The 24,233-nt window shown below is 37.4% G+C and overlaps 1 protein-coding gene across 2 annotated transcripts in view; it reads right to left on the bottom strand.

Annotated features, from left to right (window-relative positions):
* LOC126964835 (terpene synthase-like) overlaps window positions 1–24,233 on the bottom strand; it is an 85,048-nt gene that overhangs the window by 8,049 nt on the left and 52,766 nt on the right. Inside the window, exons 1-3 of one of the 2 annotated variants that reach the window (XM_050808147.1) lie at window positions 13,579–13,708; window positions 7,906–8,060; window positions 1,929–2,073 (exon numbers count right to left, since the gene is read on the bottom strand). The exons of the other annotated variant lie outside the window; for it this stretch is intronic. Of the exons in view, the coding sequence (XP_050664104.1) occupies window positions 1,929–2,073; window positions 7,906–8,060; window positions 13,579–13,623 (345 nt within the window). The 5' untranslated portion in view covers window positions 13,624–13,708. Of the gene's footprint in view, window positions 1–1,928; window positions 2,074–7,905; window positions 8,061–13,578; window positions 13,709–24,233 lie in introns of those variants that run through there. 2 annotated transcript variants of the gene reach the window in all.

Genomic DNA, 24,233 nt, shown 5'->3' on the forward strand with positions numbered 1-24,233 from the left:
ACATAACTTATATTACATAAACCAATAAAGTTTCCACTCAAATATAAACAAAGTAAAGTATATTCATATGGAAACAATAATATTTATGAGATTAAAAAAGTGAATAATAAAATTTAAACATAATCTTTAATTCTAAATTTCTTCAACTACAAACATTTCACACTCATCATCAGTTTCATCCGATGAATTGTTTGTGTTAGCTGTGATTTGTTCCGATGTGATATCTAAAGTCTCATCCGTGCCTTAAATTTTCTTAAATAGCATGTAGTCAAACATTTATCCATTCCTCTACAGTAATGGTATTAAATTTTCCCTCATCTAATGTCATTATAGTACTAATGTCAACCATTTTTAATTGACGACTTAACAATAATAACAATGAACAATAAATATTAAAAGCCATAAAAGTAAATCAATTGATTGATTTATTAACTTCAACCAACCTCACAACAATTCGCAATGTTTATATTACTATTATGTATTTGTCATACATCATTCATCCACCTGAGAGTTGAACAAAGTATACAAGATTTTATCAACTATACGTCACTCGAACGGTTGGGTCAGTTGGTAAGAGCGCTTGCACGGAACGCGAGGGGTCGCCGGCTCCAGTGCCGCATCGTTCATAAAATTTTATTTGTGTAATTGTAAATTGTAAAAAGTGAGGGTTATCACTTTAAAACATAACATATTATTCATCTTTGACTTTTTAGTGGCAACATATTTTCTTTTTCAAAATGTAATGAACCTCTTTCTGATTGTAAATTCACCTGTTAATATACAAATACTACTACAAATACAAAAACGTCTCTGAGACGTGAGATCTCAGGTTGAATACAATTCGGTAGTCTGGTGCCCCTATTACAAAAAGTACATCTCTAGGATTGAGTCAGTTCAAAAAAAATATATATCCATGTTGAGTTATATAACTAAAATTACACTATTATAAGTTACAAAGACAAATTAAAATTCTTCAATTTGAAAACCTTAGAATTAAGAAGAAGAAATGCATCACAAATTCTTTTCTTATATAAATTAGTAAATAATCAACTAGACTGTCCATTCCTTCTATCGAATATTGGATTATGTGTACCACCTTATCACTGTCGTATTAGTACATATTTGCCAGTACATGTACGATTTTTCAGAAACAATAATTGTTTCTGAAAAATTATTATGGCTCAAATTCACCTATTCAACTTATTTCAATGCCGATTTTATTGACTATGTTGCGACTACGTTTACTAAACCAAACCTCGCAATATTTCGTGCTAGCAATTTTTAGTTTTAAAGACGTGGAATAAATTAAATTACACATAATTTAAATTATATACATATAGTATATATATATATATATATATATATATATATATATATATATATATATATATATATAGTGTATATACCTTATTAATAGACTTGATTCCTTGCCCTAAGCATCGAAAACAACTAACCAAATGTCAACGTGCAGTGGAAAAAAGTGTGTTGGAATTAAAACTTCGGATCAGGGTAAATAATACAGACTTAAGAAATAAAACTACAGTCACTGACATAATAACTCTCATTGAGCACCAGAAATGGAGCTGGACTGGACACATGCTTCGCAGTTCAACAGAAACATTGAACAAGAAACATACGATTTAGTATCCCAGTGATGGATCCATTAGAAGGCAGGCAAGACCAAAGAAGAGATAGTAGGATGATATACGCCTAGCTTTTGAATAAGGGTTGTGATTGATAGAGCCCAATGGAGACAGTTGGAGGAGACCTGTGCCAAACAGCACACCGACCTGAGGGACAATTTATAAAAAGAGAAGTTACTTTTGATCAGTTGTTCTAAATTTAGTTTATTTTTAATTATTTTAGATTAGTTTATCCTCGTATCGGAAATATAAGTCTTTTTACTTATTATATATAATGATACATACCTTAGGGTGTTGTAATGCTAGTAATTTTTCCAATGCAAGAATGATAACTTGCAGAGATGCGTTGGTAGTTATGGGAACACCATACACCAGATGAGCGGCTGGAGTATCCCGGCGCATTTCAGTGTCATCTTGGATATCATCAAGTCTGAAATCATATGAAGAATATAAGCTAAAATATAATCAATCAATTTTACTAGGTTATGTATGACACATAGATATTTTTAATTCAAAAATCAATTCCATCGCCAAAAGGAAGGATTTGCAATGGGTTCACCAGTAAGTCAACTTATGGCTGAAATCTTCATGGATAATTTTGAGTGTTATTTTTTTATTTTTTTTATGGAATAGGAAGACAAGCGAGCGTACGGGTCACCTGTTGTTAAGTGAACACCGCCGCCCACAATCTCTTGCAACACCAGAAGAATCACAGGAGCGTTGCCGGCCTTTAAGGAAGGTGTACGCGCTTTTTTTGAAGGTACCCATGTCGTATAGTCCCGGAAACACCGCACAAGGAAGTTCATTCCACAGCTTTGTAGTACGTGGAAGAAAGCTCCTTGTAAACCGCACTGTGGAGAACCGCCACACATCCAGATGGTGAGGATGATATCCTAACTTGTGGCGTGTCGTGCGAAGGTGGAATTCGGCGGCAGGAATAAGTTAAACAGGTCTTCGAAACACTCCCCGTGATAAATGCGGTAGAAGACACACAATGAAGCAACGTCAAGTGATCCAGCCGTTCACAGAGCACTGGGTCCCCGACAATTCGAGCTGCCCTGCGTTGCACGCGGTCAAATCGATCGAGCTGATACTGGGGTGCGCCAGACCTGAGATGACAGCAATACTCCATGTGTGGCCGGACCTGCGCTTTGTACAGCGCTAGAATGTGGGCCGGCTTGAAGTATTGTCGAGCTCTATTAATGACGCCCAGTTTCTTTGAAGCCAATTTGGCTTTGCACTCCAGGTGGCCATGAAATTGGCAATCGGAGTGGTAGTGCCATGTTGGGTCCTCACGGACACAACCGAATTGGGCCGGCACGCCCGGAGAAATACCACTCCCCCACTCGAAACCGGCTTGAAATAGCGGCTATGCCGCTGTGTTTCGTCCGGTGAGTGGGGTATCCGGAGGCCTACACCCCCCCTCCCAAATACAAATGGCAGCACAGACTAAAACGAGACTACTCCAGGACGGTACCAGGCTATGCAGCTCTGGAGCACCCGTCCCTGGGCGTCGTTGACCTCACATCCGGACGGCTACCTAGTTTCCGTTGACCCTCCTCTGGGATCGTCGGACCACTGCCTGATCCGGAGCACCGTGCCGATCACGCGCCAAACACGGCCCCCCTTCTTAGGCTGTCGCCGCGTGTGGCACTACAGGTCCGCAGAGTGGGAGGAGATGCGGTGCTTTTTGCATCCTACCCGTGGAGGCGAACTGTTTTTCGCTGGGAGATCCAGATGCCGCTGCTGATGCTGTTGCTGATGTGGTACTGCAAGGTATGGAACTGTTCATTCCATCCTCCTCTGTGCCTATCGGTGGCAGGTCCCAACCATGGTTTGACCGCTCCTGCAAAATGGCCTCTCGCCGAAAGCAGGAGTGCTATCAGGCTTGGGTCAATGCGGTGGTATCTAAGGATGTGAATTCCAGCGAACTTAAAAAACACTTCAATCATGCCTCCAGGTCCTTCAAAAGAGTTATTGCTGACGCGAAGTCGAAGCACATTGGCAGAATTGGCGAGAGACTTGCACGCCTTCCCTCGGGAACTCGTGCGTTCTGGTCGCTCGCCAAGGCTGTCCAAGGAAACTTTGCCAGCCAGCCATTCCGCCACTGCACAGGGATGATGACTCGCTGGCCCATGACGCGAAAGAGAATGCTGATCTCCTGGGCTCCCTCTTCGCGTCCAACTCGACTCTAGATGACCAAGGTGCACCACCACCGCATATTCCGCGGTGCGATTCATATATGCCGGAGGTAAAAATCCGGCATGGTGCCGTGCTTAAGGCGCTTCACAACTTGGACATTAACAAATAGAGCGGGCCCGATGGCATTCCCCCGATAGTGCTGCGGACATGTGCTCCGGAACTGGCGCCGGTCCTTACCCGTCTTTTCCGGCTCTCCTACTCATCAGGCGTAGTCCCGAAATTATGGAAGGCGGCTTTAGTGCACCCGATCCCTAAGAAAGGTGTACGCTCAGATCCGTCCAACTACCGCCCCATTGCCATTACCTCCATTTTCTCCAAAGTAATGGAGTCGATCATCAACCGCCAGCTCTTGGGATACCTAGAGGGGCACCAGCTGATCAGCGACTGCCAGTACGGTTTCCGTCAGGGTCGCTCAGCTGGTGATCTTCTTGCGTACCTCACCCATAAATGGGCGCAAGCGGTTGAGTCGAAGGGAGAGGCGTTGGCGGTGAGTTTGGACATAGCGAAGGCCTTTGATCGGGTGTGGCATAAAGCGCTTATAGCGAAACTGCCATCCTATGGGCTTCCCGAGAAGTTGTGCAAATGGGTCACTAGCTTTTTGGCTGTTCGGAGCATCAAGGTTGTTATCAACGGTGCATGCTCCGACTTAAAACCCATAAACTCTGGTGTCCCGCAAGGCTGTGTGCTATCCCCTACGCTGTTTCTTCTGCATATCAATGATATGCTGAAAATCAGCAATATTCATTGCTATGCGGACGACAGCACGGGGTATGCTTTCTACACCGGCCGTGCCAACATGTCCCGGGATAGCGTCGACGAGAACCGGATCAAACTTGTGTCTGAAATCGAGTCTATGCTTTGCAAAGTCTCGGAATGGGGCCGACAAAATTTAGTCCAATTCAACCCCAAGAAGACAAAAAATTGTGCGTTCACCACTAAAAAGTCTCCCTTTGTCGTATCCCCTTGATTCGAGATCACTCCTCTAACTGCCACAGCCTGTATTGGCATACTTGGCGTCGATATATCGAGCGACGTTCAGTTCCGTAGTCACTTGGAAGAGAAGGCCAAACTGACCTCTAAAAAGCTTGGTGTACTCAGTAAGGCGAGACAGTACTTCACTAAAAGTCACCGCCTGCAACTTTATAAGGCGCAAATTCGGCCTCACATGGAGTACTGTTCTCACCTCTGGGCGGGTGCTCCCCAGTACCAGCTTCTTCCATTTGACCGCATACAACGAAGAGCGGCTTGAATCATCGACGATCAAGTCATCTCTTATCGGCTTGATTCTCTAGCATTGCGTAGAGATGTGGGTTCTCTCTGCATCTTTTACCGCATTTATCACGGGGAGTGCTCAGAGGAGCTGTTCGGGTTGATTCCACCGGCCGAATTCCACCATCGGACATTACGTGCAAAGTACCATCCGCATCACGTAGACGTCTGGCATTCCACAACCGCGCGTTTTGTTCGAATTTTCTTGCCTCGCATAGCCACTTTGTGGAATGAACTATCGGCAGCGGTCTTCCCGAACAGATACGACTTAGGGACCTTCAAGAAAAAAGCATACTCCCACCTTAAAGGCCGGCAACGCATTTCTTGACACACCTGTTGTTGCGAATGTCCATGGGCGGTTGCCTCACCTCTCCCCATCCCGTGAGCCTCTTGCCCGTTTGCCCCCTCTCATATAAAAAAAAAATCGCTGGAGATTTCAAGACCCAGTATTCCGATACTAGGCGAGGCTTTTAGGGAAGTGTTATCGAAGAGCGGTGATACGACAAATGGGGTTTTTTTAGTGGTAAACGCTTAAACTTGAGTCTTCTGGGGGTTAAATTGGACAAGGTTCAATTTACCCCATTCCGCGACCTTCTCAAGAGAGGACTCGATAGAAGACACAAGTTTCTCCCGGCACTGGTCGACGATTTCCCGAGAGAGACCTGCATGGCCCGTGTATACGGCATCACCAGTGCTGTCGTCTGCATAGCAATGAATGTTGGAGGTGTCCAACATATCATTGATATGCAGAAGAAACAGCGTAGGAGATAGCACACACCTTGGGGCACTCCAGCATTCACGGGCTTCGGGTTCGAGCAATGTCCGTCGACAACGACCTGTATGCTGCGCCCAGTGAGGAAGCTGGAGGTCCACTTGCACAAGCTCTCGGGAACCCCAAATGATGAAAGTTTTGAGAGGAGCGCCTTGTGCCATACACGATCAAAGGCCTTCGCTATATCCAGGCTAACTGCCAGACCTTCCCCCTTGCTTTCAATAGCCGCAGCCCATCTATGTGTTATTAGGCATTAAAGTTAGTAAGGCATTAATTTTCTCAAAATTGATTACTTAGTTTAGAATTATTTTCATGTCATTTCTAATATACTAGATACTACTACTGCTGCGGAAACAGAAACGAAGCGAAAAGAAAACGGGCACGCTGAGGGAGAAGAAGCGGCTCCCAGCATTTTTGTTTATTACGTGGTGAGAGACCCAAATATCTGTTTTTTTACGTGATAATTTGTTGGACAGGCACCGAACGTTAAATCTTTTCATTATCAATTAACAAGAACCACCTTAAAATAAAGTTTAAATTGTAATGAGAATCAAACCATTCTCTAAACTTTTTGGATTTAACTTTTACAAGAGTAAATAATAAATTAGAAATCCCTAATGTATAGAAAGCCATCATATACAGACATTGCAATTCCCACCTCTTCTTGCCACCCCTTAAACAACATAAAAATAGTAGCCTTCCGCTGTGAACTGTAAACATAGTCACAGATTAGTTTCAGTCCCACTGTCCCGTGACATGTTCACGAAAGAATTTAATACAATATACCAAATCGTGGTTTCCAACGGCTATACAAAAAAGTTTTTGAATAAATTAATTAATCAAAAACAAACAAAAAAAATTCACAACTTTATCCCATCCCACCACAATCAAATACCAATTATAATACCAAATATAAAAAGCAAAACAAAATTTAAAAAGCAAGTGAATGACATCTTAAGTAAATCGGATTAATACTTTTATTTTTGTATTTTTATGTTAAATATCATTAACTCTTTTGTTTTAATGTATTTTAACAATGATATTCGACTACAAGTAATGATAGGTAAGACGAGCATAAAAACATTATACTTAATTAATTTTGTAAATAATTTAGTTTTAAGATGTCTAGTTTTGTATTTCTTTTTTCTTATTGTATTTACATGTTACTTTAATTATTGCTAAACTTTTTTCATTCATTATGTATTAGATACTAGAAGCACTATAAAATCAACCTCTGGATAACGGTGTGGGTTTTGACTAGAAATTAAGTTAATACTGTATTTTAAAAAAATTAAAATTCAACGTTTAAACTGTTTGTTATCCCAAAGAAATAAAATAAAATACAATAAAAAATAATTATTGAAGTTTGACATATATTGATCCAATATCAGATAAAATAGCTGAAATATCTAAGAAAAACAATACTAATGTGTCCTTCCGAACGAATCATAATATCAATCGAACATTTATTGGTAAAGATCGATTAAATAATTCCGAAAAATCCGGCGTTTATAAACTAAGTTGTGAGACTTGGGTCGAGGTTTATATAGTTTTAGTATATAATTATGCAATCCATAGTTTCATAATAAAAAGCCCGCGGAGTTTCTTGCGCCCCAAGTGCTTTGCTTGCAAGACCTGAAAGACCTTTTCAGGTCTGGGCACTCTATTTTGAGTGTGTTTTTTATTGTTAATAACGTTCAATAAGAGATTTTGAATCCTAATTTGAAAAAAAACATGTGAATTTGAATTGCGAGACTGAAGTGGCAGTGGGCAGGGTACATAGTTCGACGGCGAGATGGACGTTGGGACAGTAAAGTCCTCGAATAGCGACCACGTACCGGAAGACGAGGTAGGCTCCTCACAAGATGCACTGATGATCTGGTCAAGATCGCAGGAATATATTGTATGAGGGTAGCGTAGGTGTTATCATGATGGTGATACTTACCTATCACATCGGTTACACACAGACGTAACACCATAAAATAATACATAAAATATAATAAAAAAAGGAAAACTCACAACAATGTTCCGACATGTAGCATATGAACTGTGTCCACAATATAATTGACTCTCTCATCTGATAATTTTAACCAGTGATTGAAAGCCAACGAAATCCTCTTGCGAAAAAGCTTGCTTGGAAGTTTTGCAATGTGCGAGTAAGGTAGAAGAATTTCCTGCAATATATATTAGTGTTATCAATAGGTAATGAAAACATCCGTAGGATTAGCCCACATTAAATACAGGATTTGTCTCGATATTTGTCGTCATGTCCAAAAGCATATCTTCTCCAACATTTCATAGGAAAAATATTTTCTAAAGATGCAGCAATTAGAATGCATGGTAAAAATGTTGTCCTATTAATGTGTCGTCGATTATTCTCATCCATACGTTGATCGAAAAACACCGACAGTTTTTTAACAAATAAAATATTTGGCCGCCTCGAAAACATGCTTTTGGCAACAAGGAAAAACATGATATTGTATATCATCATCAGCAAGACGAATGTTCTACACATATGGATACGCTCTCTCACCAACAACCTACATGGAACCCGATGGACAAATGTCTCAGGCTGCAGACAGTCGAAAGAGGCGATTCCTGCACTATCGCCCAAACTGACACGTCGACTTATTAGCCTAAACAGACATGACATCCAAATTATGGTCGGCACCCTAATGGGTCACACATCACTGAACAAACACCTATTTACAATCGTCGTTACGGACAGTCCTAAGTGCAGGGGCTGTCTAACCGAAGGTGAAACGGTCACTCACGTAATCCTGGAATGTGCTGGGGTGGCCAACCAACGGGCACAAACCTTAGTAAATACAAGGTCGCTCCAGGAAGTCTGCGAACACCAGGAGTGTTCTGAACTTATGGAAGGAGCTGGGCTGGTTGGAATGACTGGCCAACACTGCTCGCAAAATGGACCCAATTAAGCGGTCTAATTGCGGAAACAGGAGCCAATTTACCAATACCAATACCAATGTTCTACACATTTTGGTGTCAATGCTAGGCGATGGCTGGACAGAACCATTATTGATCATATCCTTTATTGGATAGCGCTAAGAAAACCCATTGCCTGTGAGGAGTCCAGAATTAAGGCCGGTTGATTGATTGAACATGTCTGGGTCACAAAATATCCATAGTATACGATGTCTCGTCTGTGTCATCCGGAAGAACTCAACAATTATAAACGCAGCAAATACAATGCGTAATAATCACTTGACTAACTTTGTCTATGCACGCCTTTAATCTATGTGGCCATAATCTACGGATTTACTCGTTTTTTTTTATGGAATAGGAGGACAAACGAGCGTACGGGTCACCTGGTGTTAAGTGATCACCGGGTGGCGGAACACCAGAGGAATCACAAGAGCGTTGCCGGCTTTTAAGGAAGGTGTACGCGCTTTTTTTGAAGGTACCCATGTCGTATCGTCCCGGAAACACCGCACAAGGAAGCTCATTCCACAGCTTTGTAGTACGAGGGAGAAAGCTTCTTGAAAACCGCACTGTGGAGGACCGCCACACATCCAGATGGTGGGGATGATATCCTAACTTGTGGCGTGTCGTGCGATGGTGAAATTCGGCGGCAGGAATCAAGTTAAACAGCTCTTCGGAACACTCCCCGTGATAAATTCGGTAGAAGACACACAATGAAGCGACGTCTCTACACAACGCCAAGTGATTCAGCCGTTCACAGAGCACTGAGTCCCCGACAATTCGAGCTGCTCTACGTTGCACGTGGTCAAATGGATCGAGCAGATACTGGGGTGCACCAGACCAGAGATGACAGCAATACTCCATGTGTGGCCGGACCTGCGCTTTGTAGAGCGCTAGAATGTGGGCCGGCTTGAAGTATTGCCGTGCTCTATTGATGACGCCCAGCTTCTTCGAAGCCAATTTGGCTTTGCCCTCCAGATGGCCACGGAATTGGCAATCGCTCGAGATTTTGAGACCCAGTATTCCGATACTAGGCGCGGCTTTAAGAGAAGTGTTCTCGAAGAGCGGTGATACGACAAATGGGGTTTTTTTAGTGGTAAACGCGCAAACTTGAGTCTTCTGGGGGTTAAATTGGACAAGGTTCAATTTACCCCATTCCGCGACCTTCTCGAGAGAGGACTCGATAGAAGACACAAGTTTCTCCCGGCACTGGTCGACGATTTCCCGAGAGAGACCTGCATGGCCCGTGTATACGGCATCACCAGTGCTGTCATCAGCATAGCAATGCATGTTGGAGGTGTTCAACATATCATTGATATGCAGAAGTAACAGCGTGGGAGATAGCACACAGCCTTGGGCCACTCCAGCGTTCACGGGCTTGGGATTCGAGCAAAAACCGTCGACAACGACTTGTATGCTGACAAGTGAGGAAGCTGGAGGTCCACTTGCATAAGTTCTCGGGAAGCCCAAATGATGGAAGTTTTGAGAGGAGCGCCTTGTGCCATACACGATCAAAGGCCTTCGCTATATCCAGGCTAACTGCCAGGCCTTTCCCATAGCCCCCGCCCATCTATGTGTTAGGTATACCAGAAGATCACCTGCCGACCGTCCATGGCGAAAGCCGTACTGTCGGTCGTTGATCAACTGGTGACCCTCTAGCTAAAAGCTGGTGGCTAATTATGCTCTCCATGATTTTGGAGAGCAGGGAGGTGATAGCAATAGGCCTGTAGTTCGCCGGATCCGAACTGTCTCCTTTTTTTTGGATCAGATGGACAAGGGCTGACTTCCATGAGTCAGGGACTACGCCTTTGGAATATGAGTGCCGGAATAAACGCGTTAGCACCGGCGTCAACTCAGGGGTACACGTTCTAAGCACGATTGGAGAAATGCCATCCGGCCCGCTCGACTTCCTGACGTCCAACGAAAACAGAGCTCGCCTAAAAGTTTTCTGTCTGAACTGTACTTCAGGCATAGAGCTCTGACACGGCGGGATGGTCGGCGGTGTTTTTCCGTTGTCGTCAAGAGTCGAGTTGGAGGCGAAAAGAGCGCACAGGAGCTCGGCTTTCTCTTTTGCCGTATGGGCCAGGGTGTCATTCCTCATGTGCAACGGCGGCATGGACGGCTGGTTGAAGTTACCAAGAGCAGCTTTCGACAACGACCAGAACTTGCGTGTTCCGGTCGGGTAACTGGAAAGCTGCTCGCCGATTTTGACGACGTGCTTAGCGTTCGCACGGGCGATTTGCCGCTTTAAAAATCTGGAGGCACGGTTGTATTTCCTCTTAAGAACTGTGCAGTTCGGATCCTTTGTGCCCAGCGCCGCAACCCAAGTTCGATACGCCTGTTTTTTGCAGTCAGATGCTGCTTTAACTGACGCATCGAACCAGGGCTGTGATCTGCCACCGATGGGTACTACAGAGTTTGGTATAAAAATATCCATACCCTGTAGTATCACATCGGCTACTGCAACGGCGCAGACACTAGGATCATCCGAAGGGTAACAAACCCTGCCCCAAGGGTAGGATGCAAAAAAGGAACGCATCCCATCCCAATCTGCTGACTTGTAGTGCCAAACGCGGCGGGTCGCCGGTGGTCTGCGACGTTGGCGTCGGATAGGCACTACACTCCTGACCAGGCAATGGTCGGACGTTCCGAGAGGGGCGTCGACAAAGACCTGGTAACTATCGGGATGTGTAGTCAGCAGAAGATCTAATAAGGACGGCATGTGGCTATCCACATCCGGGAGCCGCGTTGGCGACTCAACCAATTAGGACAGACCATACGCCAATGCAAAATTATGCACAGATCGCCCTGCGTAGTCTGTGGTACGTGATCCAAGCCATTCGGCATTGTGCCCGTTGAAATCACCCAAGACCACGATTTCAGCGGAGGGGATCTGTGCAAGCACGACGTTAATTGCCGCTTGAACGCAGCCCATGAGATGATCGGTTTCTGCGTTACCACTATGGGACCTGTAGATACACGCATAGATACGGACGCGGTCGTCTAAATCTACGCGGAGCCAGAGAGTAGACAGGTCCCTCCCCTCAAAATTGCCGAGACGGCGACAGCAGATATTTTCCCTAACGTACACACATACCCCGGCATGAGGCAAAAAGTTGTGCTCAATTTTGTACCCGGGGTACGTTAAATATGACGTATCGCTAGGTCGAGATATCTGCGTCTCCGTAAGGAAACACAAGGCCGGCTGCGCCGTCTCAAGGTGGTGGTGGACGGCGATTAAATTGGAATTCCCCTGATATTGCAAAAGTCCACGTTGAGCGTGGAGCGGGGTGCCGTGGTGTGACTGCCTCGTTTGTCCTCAGGCATGCGCGGTTCTGTGCCCACCCCAGAATACGAAGGGCGGCCCGAGCGAGAGTGCTCGGGGAGGGATTCTCCGGCTCTGGTAGAGCCGGTACCCTCCTGGGGTAATATCTTTTTACGGACCGCTCTCATAATTTGTTGGGGGGGGGGGGGGGGGGGGGAAGGGATGGCCTCCGGTCCTCGACACTAACCTATGCGAAACATAGCGGCACTAGGCCGCTACTTCACGCCGGTATTCTGTGCGAGTGTGGTAATTAACCCGGACGAGTCTGGCCCGATTGTGCTGAAGTCATAAGACGGCAGCGTGACTCTCCCACTTCTAAAAAGCCATTAGTCGCCTCTTACGACACCCATGGGCCTGGGACTCCTCTATTCTTTTTACGCCCCGGGGAAATTACAGGGCAAAACTCACAGTTGAAATGGGAAGGTTGCTTGCTTTTTTTAGAAATTCCATTAGCCGTTCGATGTTCGCGTGTTGTTTAGCAGGGAATGTTGTCTAAGTTACTTTTTGAATATTATTTAACTAGATTCATATCTAACTAGATTTCTCGATTGAGAGTGAACGTTGATTTCCACTTAAGCTTGGGTAGTTTGTGCCTTGTGACCAGCTGCAGAGTCTTCTAAGATATTCCAAGATATATTACTAAAAGTTTATTGCTAAGAGGCAACACGGTCTAAGGCAGTCTAATGATATTATACTTTGGCTGAAGTTCTTTATTACAAAAAAAAAATTTGCTTATACAACACGACTGAAATAAAACAAAACATTAGATTTTATAAAATTGTTCAACGAAATGAAGTTACGGAATAATCTAAATGTGCGCTCCCAGCGCACATTTAGATTATTCCGCACATAGTACAAGTGAAACTTCAACAGACAATGTTTAAAAACAAATATTTTAAAGAGAAAGATTAAAAAATACCTATATTTCAACAAATAATAAAAAAACAATAAACATTTGTTTAAAAAATCTTAAAAAATCATACCTAATAACAAAATAAATAAAAAAATGTTTATTCTAGAATTGTGTTAAAAACAAAACTACAACGCAGTAGGATTGAAAATGTTACACTTTTCTGAACAAGTGTGAAGCTATTTTTTTACCAGTGGGAGGCTCCTCTGCTCAAAATGCCTGCCAGATTATGGCACCACATCGGCTTGGTTTCCTGCGGCCATGCAGTTATAGTGCGTAAGCATTACTTTGTTTCGGTCTGTAGGGCGCCGTAGCTTGTGAAATTACTGGGCAAATGAGACTTAACATCTAATGGCTTGAGGTGACGAGCGCAATTGTAGTGCCGCTTGTTTTTTTTTATAATAATTTTTCTATAATCATCATTTGAAATGACATGGCAGAGTGTTCGAGGGAAACTGGCTACCGTGCAATTCAATAAAAAAGTTAGGTCAAAGAATATTTTAAAACTCCTTACCTTTTCCATAAATATTTTATCATCGACTACACTATCGTTTGTCATTTTGATTTTAATATTCTCAAATGTATTCGTTCCCCAACACTACGAGCCAACGTCACTTGTAATCACTGACCGCTCTCCGCACCTAATGACGTTGTTTAATTTGTTTCTCTGTCTGTGGTCTCTGTATATAAAGGGATGTGACTGTTACAGATATAAGGCATGGTCTACACAATGGCATTTTAAATAAATAAAAAAACTTAATTTTTATACCGTTATTATTTCCGTTTTTGCTTTCATGTATGTTATTTTCTCTTTATTAACCGACTTCAAAAAAGGAGGAGGTTCTCAATTCGTCTGTTTTTTTTATGTTCGTTACCTCAGATCTTTTGACTGGTTGAATTGATTTAGATAATTCTTTTTTTATCTGAAAGCTTGTGCTTCCCGTGTAGTCCCATTGCAATTGGTCAGGTTCTGGACAATGGCATCCATGAGAAAACCATAAAAGTCTTAAATTTGCTATAATGTTGTTGTATGAGCGCGATATATGAACGACTAACTCAATACTGCGCCAACAGATTTCGATGATCCTTTTTTTTATTGGAAAGGATATGGTAAGAGTCCTAATCTTTTTTATGCTATCCGGATATTTGAAATACACTTCGGCGCTACTTGTGGGTAATAATATCAAAATATAACATTATATCATTCCTTGTAAAATATATAAAATCTCACTTGATTAGGTAAATAATATAATTTATTATAAAGGCATTCTTTTATTTTAGGTAGAGAAAATGCCAACTTTGCTCAAGAGATGGTGTTATATCGTTAGCGTTTCTGAGAAAAAAATGATGTGGTGTCGTGGGACACCAGGTAGGAACGAAGTTCCTTCGGCTAATGTAGAATCGACACAAATTGCAAAAAAAATCGTGCTCCATTAGGTATTATACACTACTCGCTTGTGTATGCGACTGTCGCGCCTGCGCACGTCTCATTTAACGGTTTTATTCCACGCACTTTTCCACGCACTTTTATCCACGGATTTTTTCTTACGGTTTTACTATCACATTTTTTTCAGTTCGGTCGCGCAGCATGATCCCTATCCCCTCCAAGCCTGCCGTAAGGAACTTCGTTCCAAAAACAGCAAAAAATCAAACAAAGCTCCTCAGTAATACGTGAGTGCTTATTTGGTAACAAGTCTTTATTTAATGTAATAAATAAATGTATCTGATAATTATTCCTAAAGTTAATAATTATTAAAGTTTTACTTCAATCGCGCGTAAAGATTACACGCACACAATTTTTGGGTCACCTACCGTAACGTCGTTATGATCGTCTTAATTGTCGGAGTTTACTTTAGTATGATGCTCAATGGAATCCTTTAACGAGTTACAGTAAGCGTGCGATCTGTGGCAGAATTTCTGTCTGTAATCAAATTGCTTACGTTCATTGCTGCATTATAAAATTTTGTGGGTCTTTACATAATAATTTAGACAAATTATTAGTTAGTGTATTTCAGATTGTACCAGTGGGAGGCTCCTTTGCACAAGATGCCGGCTAGATTATGCGTACCACAACGTCGCCTATTTCTGCCGTGAAGCAGTAATGTGTAAGCATTAATGTGTTTCGGTCTGAAGCGCGCCATTAGTGAAATTACTGGGCAAATAAGACTTGACAACTTATATCTCAAGGTGACGAGCGCAGTTGCAGTGCCGCTCAGAATTTTTGGGTTCTTAAACAATCCTGAGCGTCCTGCCTGCGGCACTGCATTTTAATGGGCAGGGCGTATCAATTACCATCAGCTGATCGTCCTGCTCGTCTCGTCCCTTATTTGCATAAAAAAATATTCACTATAAATCAAAAAAGTGGGTGTCGTAAGAGGCGACTAAGGGATACATAGAACGGAGGATGCGAAGCGATTATGGGAACCCCCATCTTGGGAAAGGCCTTTATCCAGCAGTGGACGTCTTCCGGCTGATAATATGACGATAATATCTTTATTTATTTACAGTGTATTTTGATTGATGCATCTATTGAACGCTGTACCTAAATCTTTTGGCTTTTCGATATATTAACATTCTTTTTAATAACTCTTGTATTAAATAGAGTATTTATTGACGTTTTAGTGTTTTTGTTGCATCACTTTACACATATATTCATATATCGCATAATATCGTCTAACAATAGTACTTGATTAATGTAATTGGTGTTGTGACCGTTTTAATCAAAATAAATAAATAAATATTAAATTAAAGTAAAATGATGAAGCGGCGAATGAGTTTCTTGGCACTTCTTCCCATTCAAAATCAACCTTTTCCGAAGTGGTGGTAAAAGTATAACTTTTGATATTTATGATAATTTGTTTTGACCTTTATGATTTTAAGTTATGTTGACAATTGAATTGATTGATCTCACATTATGGAACACAGCTCAACAAACAGTTTTCATATTTCTGTCGACAAACTGTTCGCCTGTCCTGAGTCAATACTATTCAAAATATACAATAAAATCATAACAAAGGAAAAACTGGACATTGAATATTTCTAAAATCAGGGAGGTTATTGTTTTACCCCGTTTTTCGAAAATCGAAAGTAGAATTTAGTGTAGGTTATTAATTGTACTTGGTTTGCATTTAGATGTAAATTACTTTCACGGGAATAATTTCACGCCACCCTCAATATTCTTAAAAACATGACTAAAAATTCTGAGTCTGCAGATATTGTTTGAATAAACATTATTTAATCTTTGTAAGTTTAGAGTGGAATTATAAATAGAAATTTGTTAAGAGTAATTTGCATGCTCTGTGTAGAACCCGTTGTACAAAATTCATGTTTATATAATTGATAGGATACAGAAGAAATTTAAGAAGGCCTTAAATTATAAAACATATCGACAAGCAGATATAAAATTGAAAATCTTGAAAAACTACGTCATTATATTGACAATTGTTTAGTTTGTACAAAATAATTAATTATATATAAATAATATAATCATAGATTGTCTTTGCTTGTTGCAATGTATAAATATGAAATACCTCGAACTAATAAAAAAACTACGTCATTATATTGACAATTGTTTAGTTTGTACAAAATAATTAATTATATATAAATAATATAATCATAGATTGTCTTTGCTTGTTGCAATGTATAAATATGAAATACCTCGAACTAATAAAAAAACTACGTCATTATATTGACAATTGTTTAGTTTGTACAAAATAATTAATTATATATAAATAATATAATCATAGATTGTCTTTGCTTGTTGCAATGTATAAATATGAAATACCTCGAACTAATAAAAAAACTACGTCATTATATTGACAATTGTTTAGTTTGTACAAAATAATTAATTATATATAAATAATATAATCATAGATTGTCTTTGCTTGTTGCAATGTATAAATATGAAATACCTCGAACTAATAAAAAAACTACGTCATTATATTGACAATTGTTTAGTTTGTACAAAATAATTAATTATATATAAATAATATAATCATAGATTGTCTTTGCTTGTTGCAATGTATAAATATGAAATACCTCGAACTAATAAAAAAACTACGTCATTATATTGACAATTGTTTAGTTTGTACAAAATAATTAATTATATATAAATAATATAATCATAGATTGTCTTTGCTTGTTGCAATGTATAAATATGAAATACCTCGAACTAATAAAAAAACTACGTCATTATATTGACAATTGTTTAGTTTGTACAAAATAATTAATTATATATAAATAATATAATCATAGATTGTCTTTGCTTGTTGCAATGTATAAATATGAAATACCTCGAACTAATAAAAAAACTACGTCATTATATTGACAATTGTTTAGTTTGTACAAAATAATTAATTATATATAAATAATATAATCATAGATTGTCTTTGCTTGTTGCAATGTATAAATATGAAATACCTCGAACTAATAAAAAAACTACGTCATTATATTGACAATTGTTTAGTTTGTACAAAATAATTAATTATATATAAATAATATAATCATAGATTGTCTTTGCTTGTTGCAATGTATAAATATGAAATACCTCGAACTAATAAAAAAACTACGTCATTATATTGACAATTGTTTAGTTTGTACAAAATAATTAATTATATATAAATAATATAATCATAGATTGTCTTTGCTTGTTGCAATGTATAAATATGAAATACCTCGAACTAATAAAAAAACTACGTCATTATATTGACAATTGTTTAGTTTGTACAAAATAATTAATTATATATAAATAATATAATCATAGATTGTCTTTGCTTGTTGCAATGTATAAATATGAAATACCTCGAACTAATAAAAAAACTACGTCATTATATTGACAATTGTTTAGTTTGTACAAAATAATTAATTATATATAAATAATATAATCATAGATTGTCTTTGCTTGTTGCAATGTATAAATATGAAATACCTCGAACTAATAAAAAAACTACGTCATTATATTGACAATTGTTTAGTTTGTACAAAATAATTAATTATATATAAATAATATAATCATAGATTGTCTTTGCTTGTTGCAATGTATAAATATGAAATACCTCGAACTAATAAAAAAACTACGTCATTATATTGACAATTGTTTAGTTTGTACAAAATAATTAATTATATATAAATAATATAATCATAGATTGTCTTTGCTTGTTGCAATGTATAAATATGAAATACCTCGAACTAATAAAAAAACTACGTCATTATATTGACAATTGTTTAGTTTGTACAAAATAATTAATTATATATAAATAATATAATCATAGATTGTCTTTGCTTGTTGCAATGTATAAATATGAAATACCTCGAACTAATAAAAAAACTACGTCATTATATTGACAATTGTTTAGTTTGTACAAAATAATTAATTATATATAAATAATATAATCATAGATTGTCTTTGCTTGTTGCAATGTATAAATATGAAATACCTCGAACTAATAAAAAAACTACGTCATTATATTGACAATTGTTTAGTTTGTACAAAATAATTAATTATATATAAATAATATAATCATAGATTGTCTTTGCTTGTTGCAATGTATAAATATGAAATACCTCGAACTAATAAAAAAACTACGTCATTATATTGACAATTGTTTAGTTTGTACAAAATAATTAATTATATATAAATAATATAATCATAGATTGTCTTTGCTTGTTGCAATGTATAAATATGAAATACCTCGAACTAATAAAAAAACTACGTCATTATATTGACAATTGTTTAGTTTGTACAAAATAATTAATTATATATAAATAATATAATCATAGATTGTCTTTGCTTGTTGCAATGTATAAATATGAAATACCTCGAACTAATAAAAAAACTACGTCATTATATTGACAATTGTTTAGTTTGTACAAAATAATTAATTATATATAAATAATATAATCATAGATTGTCTTTGCTTGTTGCAATGTATAAATATGAAATACCTCGAACTAATAAAAAAACTACGTCATTATATTGACAATTGTTTAGTTTGTACAAAATAATTAATTATATATAAATAATATAATCATAGATTGTCTTTGCTTGTTGCAATGTATAAATATGAAATACCTCGAACTAATAAAAAAACTACGTCATTATATTGACAATTGTTTAGTTTGTACAAAATAATTAATTATATATAAATAATATAATCATAGATTGTCTTTGCTTGTTGCAATGTATAAATATGAAATACCTCGAACTAATAAAAAAACTACGTCATTATATTGACAATTGTTTAGTTTGTACAAAATAATTAATTATATATAAATAATATAATCATAGATTGTCTTTGCTTGTTGCAATGTATAAATATGAAATACCTCGAACTAATAAAAAAACTACGTCATTATATTGACAATTGTTTAGTTTGTACAAAATAATTAATTATATATAAATAATATAATCATAGATTGTCTTTGCTTGTTGCAATGTATAAATATGAAATACCTCGAACTAATAAAAAAACTACGTCATTATATTGACAATTGTTTAGTTTGTACAAAATAATTAATTATATATAAATAATATAATCATAGATTGTCTTTGCTTGTTGCAATGTATAAATATGAAATACCTCGAACTAATAAAAAAACTACGTCATTATATTGACAATTGTTTAGTTTGTACAAAATAATTAATTATATATAAATAATATAATCATAGATTGTCTTTGCTTGTTGCAATGTATAAATATGAAATACCTCGAACTAATAAAAAAACTACGTCATTATATTGACAATTGTTTAGTTTGTACAAAATAATTAATTATATATAAATAATATAATCATAGATTGTCTTTGCTTGTTGCAATGTATAAATATGAAATACCTCGAACTAATAAAAAAACTACGTCATTATATTGACAATTGTTTAGTTTGTACAAAATAATTAATTATATATAAATAATATAATCATAGATTGTCTTTGCTTGTTGCAATGTATAAATATGAAATACCTCGAACTAATAAAAAAACTACGTCATTATATTGACAATTGTTTAGTTTGTACAAAATAATTAATTATATATAAATAATATAATCATAGATTGTCTTTGCTTGTTGCAATGTATAAATATGAAATACCTCGAACTAATAAAAAAACTACGTCATTATATTGACAATTGTTTAGTTTGTACAAAATAATTAATTATATATAAATAATATAATCATAGATTGTCTTTGCTTGTTGCAATGTATAAATATGAAATACCTCGAACTAATAAAAAAACTACGTCATTATATTGACAATTGTTTAGTTTGTACAAAATAATTAATTATATATAAATAATATAATCATAGATTGTCTTTGCTTGTTGCAATGTATAAATATGAAATACCTCGAACTAATAAAAAAACTACGTCATTATATTGACAATTGTTTAGTTTGTACAAAATAATTAATTATATATAAATAATATAATCATAGATTGTCTTTGCTTGTTGCAATGTATAAATATGAAATACCTCGAACTAATAAAAAAACTACGTCATTATATTGACAATTGTTTAGTTTGTACAAAATAATTAATTATATATAAATAATATAATCATAGATTGTCTTTGCTTGTTGCAATGTATAAATATGAAATACCTCGAACTAATAAAAAAACTACGTCATTATATTGACAATTGTTTAGTTTGTACAAAATAATTAATTATATATAAATAATATAATCATAGATTGTCTTTGCTTGTTGCAATGTATAAATATGAAATACCTCGAACTAATAAAAAAACTACGTCATTATATTGACAATTGTTTAGTTTGTACAAAATAATTAATTATATATAAATAATATAATCATAGATTGTCTTTGCTTGTTGCAATGTATAAATATGAAATACCTCGAACTAATAAAAAAACGCACGTCATTCAAACCAACTATTCCATGTAGATTATTTTTCCAGTTAAGTAGGAAATACTTTTTGTTCGTCTCGTGAGTAAATTTTACAAAGCCACAATAAAAAGAATCCCAACGATTAAAGTGTAAACTTCCTGTTTCATTTTTTCGAAGTTAAAAAAAATTATAATAATTTTATTTAAAATCTCAAAAAATTTGTCGGATCTCTTGAAGTATATTTGTTTCATATTGTTTTTATGTTTGTATGAAACATAACTGTTCGCTATTAATTAAATAATTAAAGAAACTACACCGAACATTTAAAAGACATGACATATAATAAACTTAAAACTAAATTAACAGTATGGTTAATAAATAATTGTTTTTATTCAATAAATGACTACATAAATGTAAGGAAAATTGACATATAAATTATTATTATTGTTATATTAGAACTTTGTATGGCTTAGAAGTTTATAATACTTATTGGTTATGTTCAATTTTGTGTTAAATAAAATGTTATACTCGATTATATAATATTTGCATGCCTTGTAGATAAAGGGTGGTCCAAAAGTCCGTTAACATTGGATTTGGTTGCCGCGTCTAGCAGCGGCGGCGGAGGGGGGTGAAGGGGTTACGCATTGCAAGAACGGCTAATGGGAATTTAGTACCATGGCGTCGTTCAGCGGGAGTCAACGTGCGTTTAGTGTACGCGAGTAATATCGAAACAACGATTCTGCGACCTTAGCTCAACGAAAGTTTTGCTATCATTACAAGATACGACACAAAAATCAAGCTCTGTATATTAATTAAAAAATGGGTGCTCAAGTTTGAGAAGACGGGTTCAACAATGGATATACCTCGATCTGGCCGGCCTGGAACGTCGAGGGACCCCGAAAACGTGGAGCGAGTAAAACCGTCTGTTCGTGACCAACCTGGACTTTCAACTCAAAAGCGGTCTGCTGTCCTTAACGTGCCAAGATGATGATGTATTAAACCGCATTCTCAAGAAAGATTTAAGTCTACATCCCTATAAAATCCAAATGGTGCAGGAATTAAGGCCTCAGGACCATGCCACTAGGTTGCAGTTTGCGAACGAAATGGTTGAGCGATTCACAAGTTTTACAAACATTTTTTTCTCAACGAGGCACACTTCCACCTAAATGAGCATGTTAATAGACAAATTTGTCGTTATTGGAGTGAAACTATGTCATGGTGATCAAAAACCCCTGCAATCCAGCCAACCAACCCAGTAACTCTTGACGAATTAAAGGATCGTATTCGCACAGAAATCCGAAACATCTCAACAGAAACATGTAAAGCTGTCATCGAAAATTTCCGCTCTAGATTGCAGCAATGCCAGAATAATGAAGGATTGCATATGGATGATGTGATTTTTAAGAAATAAATTCCCCTTTTGTTTAGTATCGAAAAAAATAAACAAATTTGATCTACTGTAATTAGTTCTTTTTTAATCATCATTCCAATTACAAACGAACTTTTGGTCCACCCTGTAGATTAAGAGAAACTAAAATTAATCCAAATAAGACCAATTGTTAAACTGACCTTATTGAAATGCTAATAAAGATAATTATTATTATTACAGGCCTGGGTATCTGTTTATATATATAGTACAGATAATTCGTTGGATGTTAACTTCTGATGGTCTAATATTTTGTTAAGTTAAGTTTTGTAAGATCTAAGGTTTTGCTTAAGGCCATTGTCATCGCCGTTTGTTTGGGGAGCGAACTACGGAACACAACCAACTGTTTGACTGGAGCATGATGAGTTACGTAACAATGGCCATGGACTTGTCAGCGGGGTCGTCAGTGTAAGACCGTTGAGTGAGTTGATTAATCTTTTCATTCAGCTTGTGTATTAAGAGTTGAATTCTTGAAGATATTAATAAAATATTACGGAATTCAAGAAAAATTGTAATTATTGTTGGCTTGTTGGCTTAATATAGTATAGCAGATTATATAGAGGATTATGATACAAGGTGAAATCAATTATTTCGTAATTCACTTAAGTGTTTTATTATTAATATAAATATTAATAGCACAACCGATTTCTAGTATTAATAATAGAGCGACTTTCTGCTAGGCGTTATAAATTAATCGTTTCTTTTAAGACTCTCATTTGATCATTGTTTTATTATATTAAATTCGCACACTTGCTTACTTGAACACGCTCCCTACTTATTTGCTATGGAGTTGCTTGACTCCTTCGCCACCAAACCAAGAACAAGATACTTGCTACTACTGCTAGCGTGCCATAAGATAACGCATAATACCGAAATACTACGCAATTCTTTTTTCTTTTTTTATATTTTTAAGGTTATTAAAATGAACTGCAGCAAGTGTTTAAGCATTGCTACGGATTACGTAACTTGTAGTTCCTGTAAACGTCATCTACATTATATTTGTGTCGGCATTACAAAAACGAATTACAGAAAGTTTTCTTCTGATAAAAAACCTGCTTGGCGCTGTCCACTGTGTCGTAAATTACCCAGGTCATCTCCAACTGATCAAATCATGCTGAGTGATCTCATGAAGGAATAAAAAGAATTTCGTTAAGATTTCATTTCTTTGATACATGAGGTATCGCGGGCATCGAAGTGTATGTTGGAAATAAAGTCACACGATGAATGCGATCAAATTGGCAGACTAAATAATTTAGAAATATCAGGAGGGTACTCCTTTTTTTATAGTTTGTGTATGAAAGTCGGCTTAAATAACATGGAGTAATACGTTGATACTATTTATCGAGTGAAAAGATTTCCCGGCTCAAATACGAAGTTAGGTTCGACGGAGTCTGATTCATACAGCAGGGCTGCTGCGTCCACGCGACCGCCCGCGATTTTAGTCAGGTTCTCGCAGGGGCGTGCATTGGTTTTCTATCAGGGTAGGACTATAGATCTAACTAGTCGTAGTTGAGGTTTGGAATATGCAAGCTGGAGAAAGAATTAAGTATCCTGCGTAAGGAAAAAAATTATGAGTGGGTGTTTAATAGAAGTTTGTATTAAAATAAAGGAACTAAATGAAACTAAATTGACTTTCACACTATATTTATTTAAATTGTTAACGAGGTAGGCACTGCCTAATTGTCTATATGATTTGCACGCCCCTGAGTTCTCGTCGCGTCGCGGCAAGGACAGTGGTGGCGGCGGTGCGCGGCCTCACTACTCACGCGGTGTCCTACGTGGGCGAATCAACGCGAACGCGATTGCGAAACGATCCGATGCGAATTTAATGCGGTGCGGAGCGATGCGGCTACTCTGTCCTACGTGCGCGCGAACCGTCCCCTCCGCGCCCTCCGCCGCCGT

This window comes from Leptidea sinapis, chromosome 6, assembly GCF_905404315.1.
Source record: "Leptidea sinapis chromosome 6, ilLepSina1.1, whole genome shotgun sequence".
In the NCBI taxonomy this organism is placed as follows: domain Eukaryota; kingdom Metazoa; phylum Arthropoda; class Insecta; order Lepidoptera; family Pieridae; genus Leptidea; species Leptidea sinapis.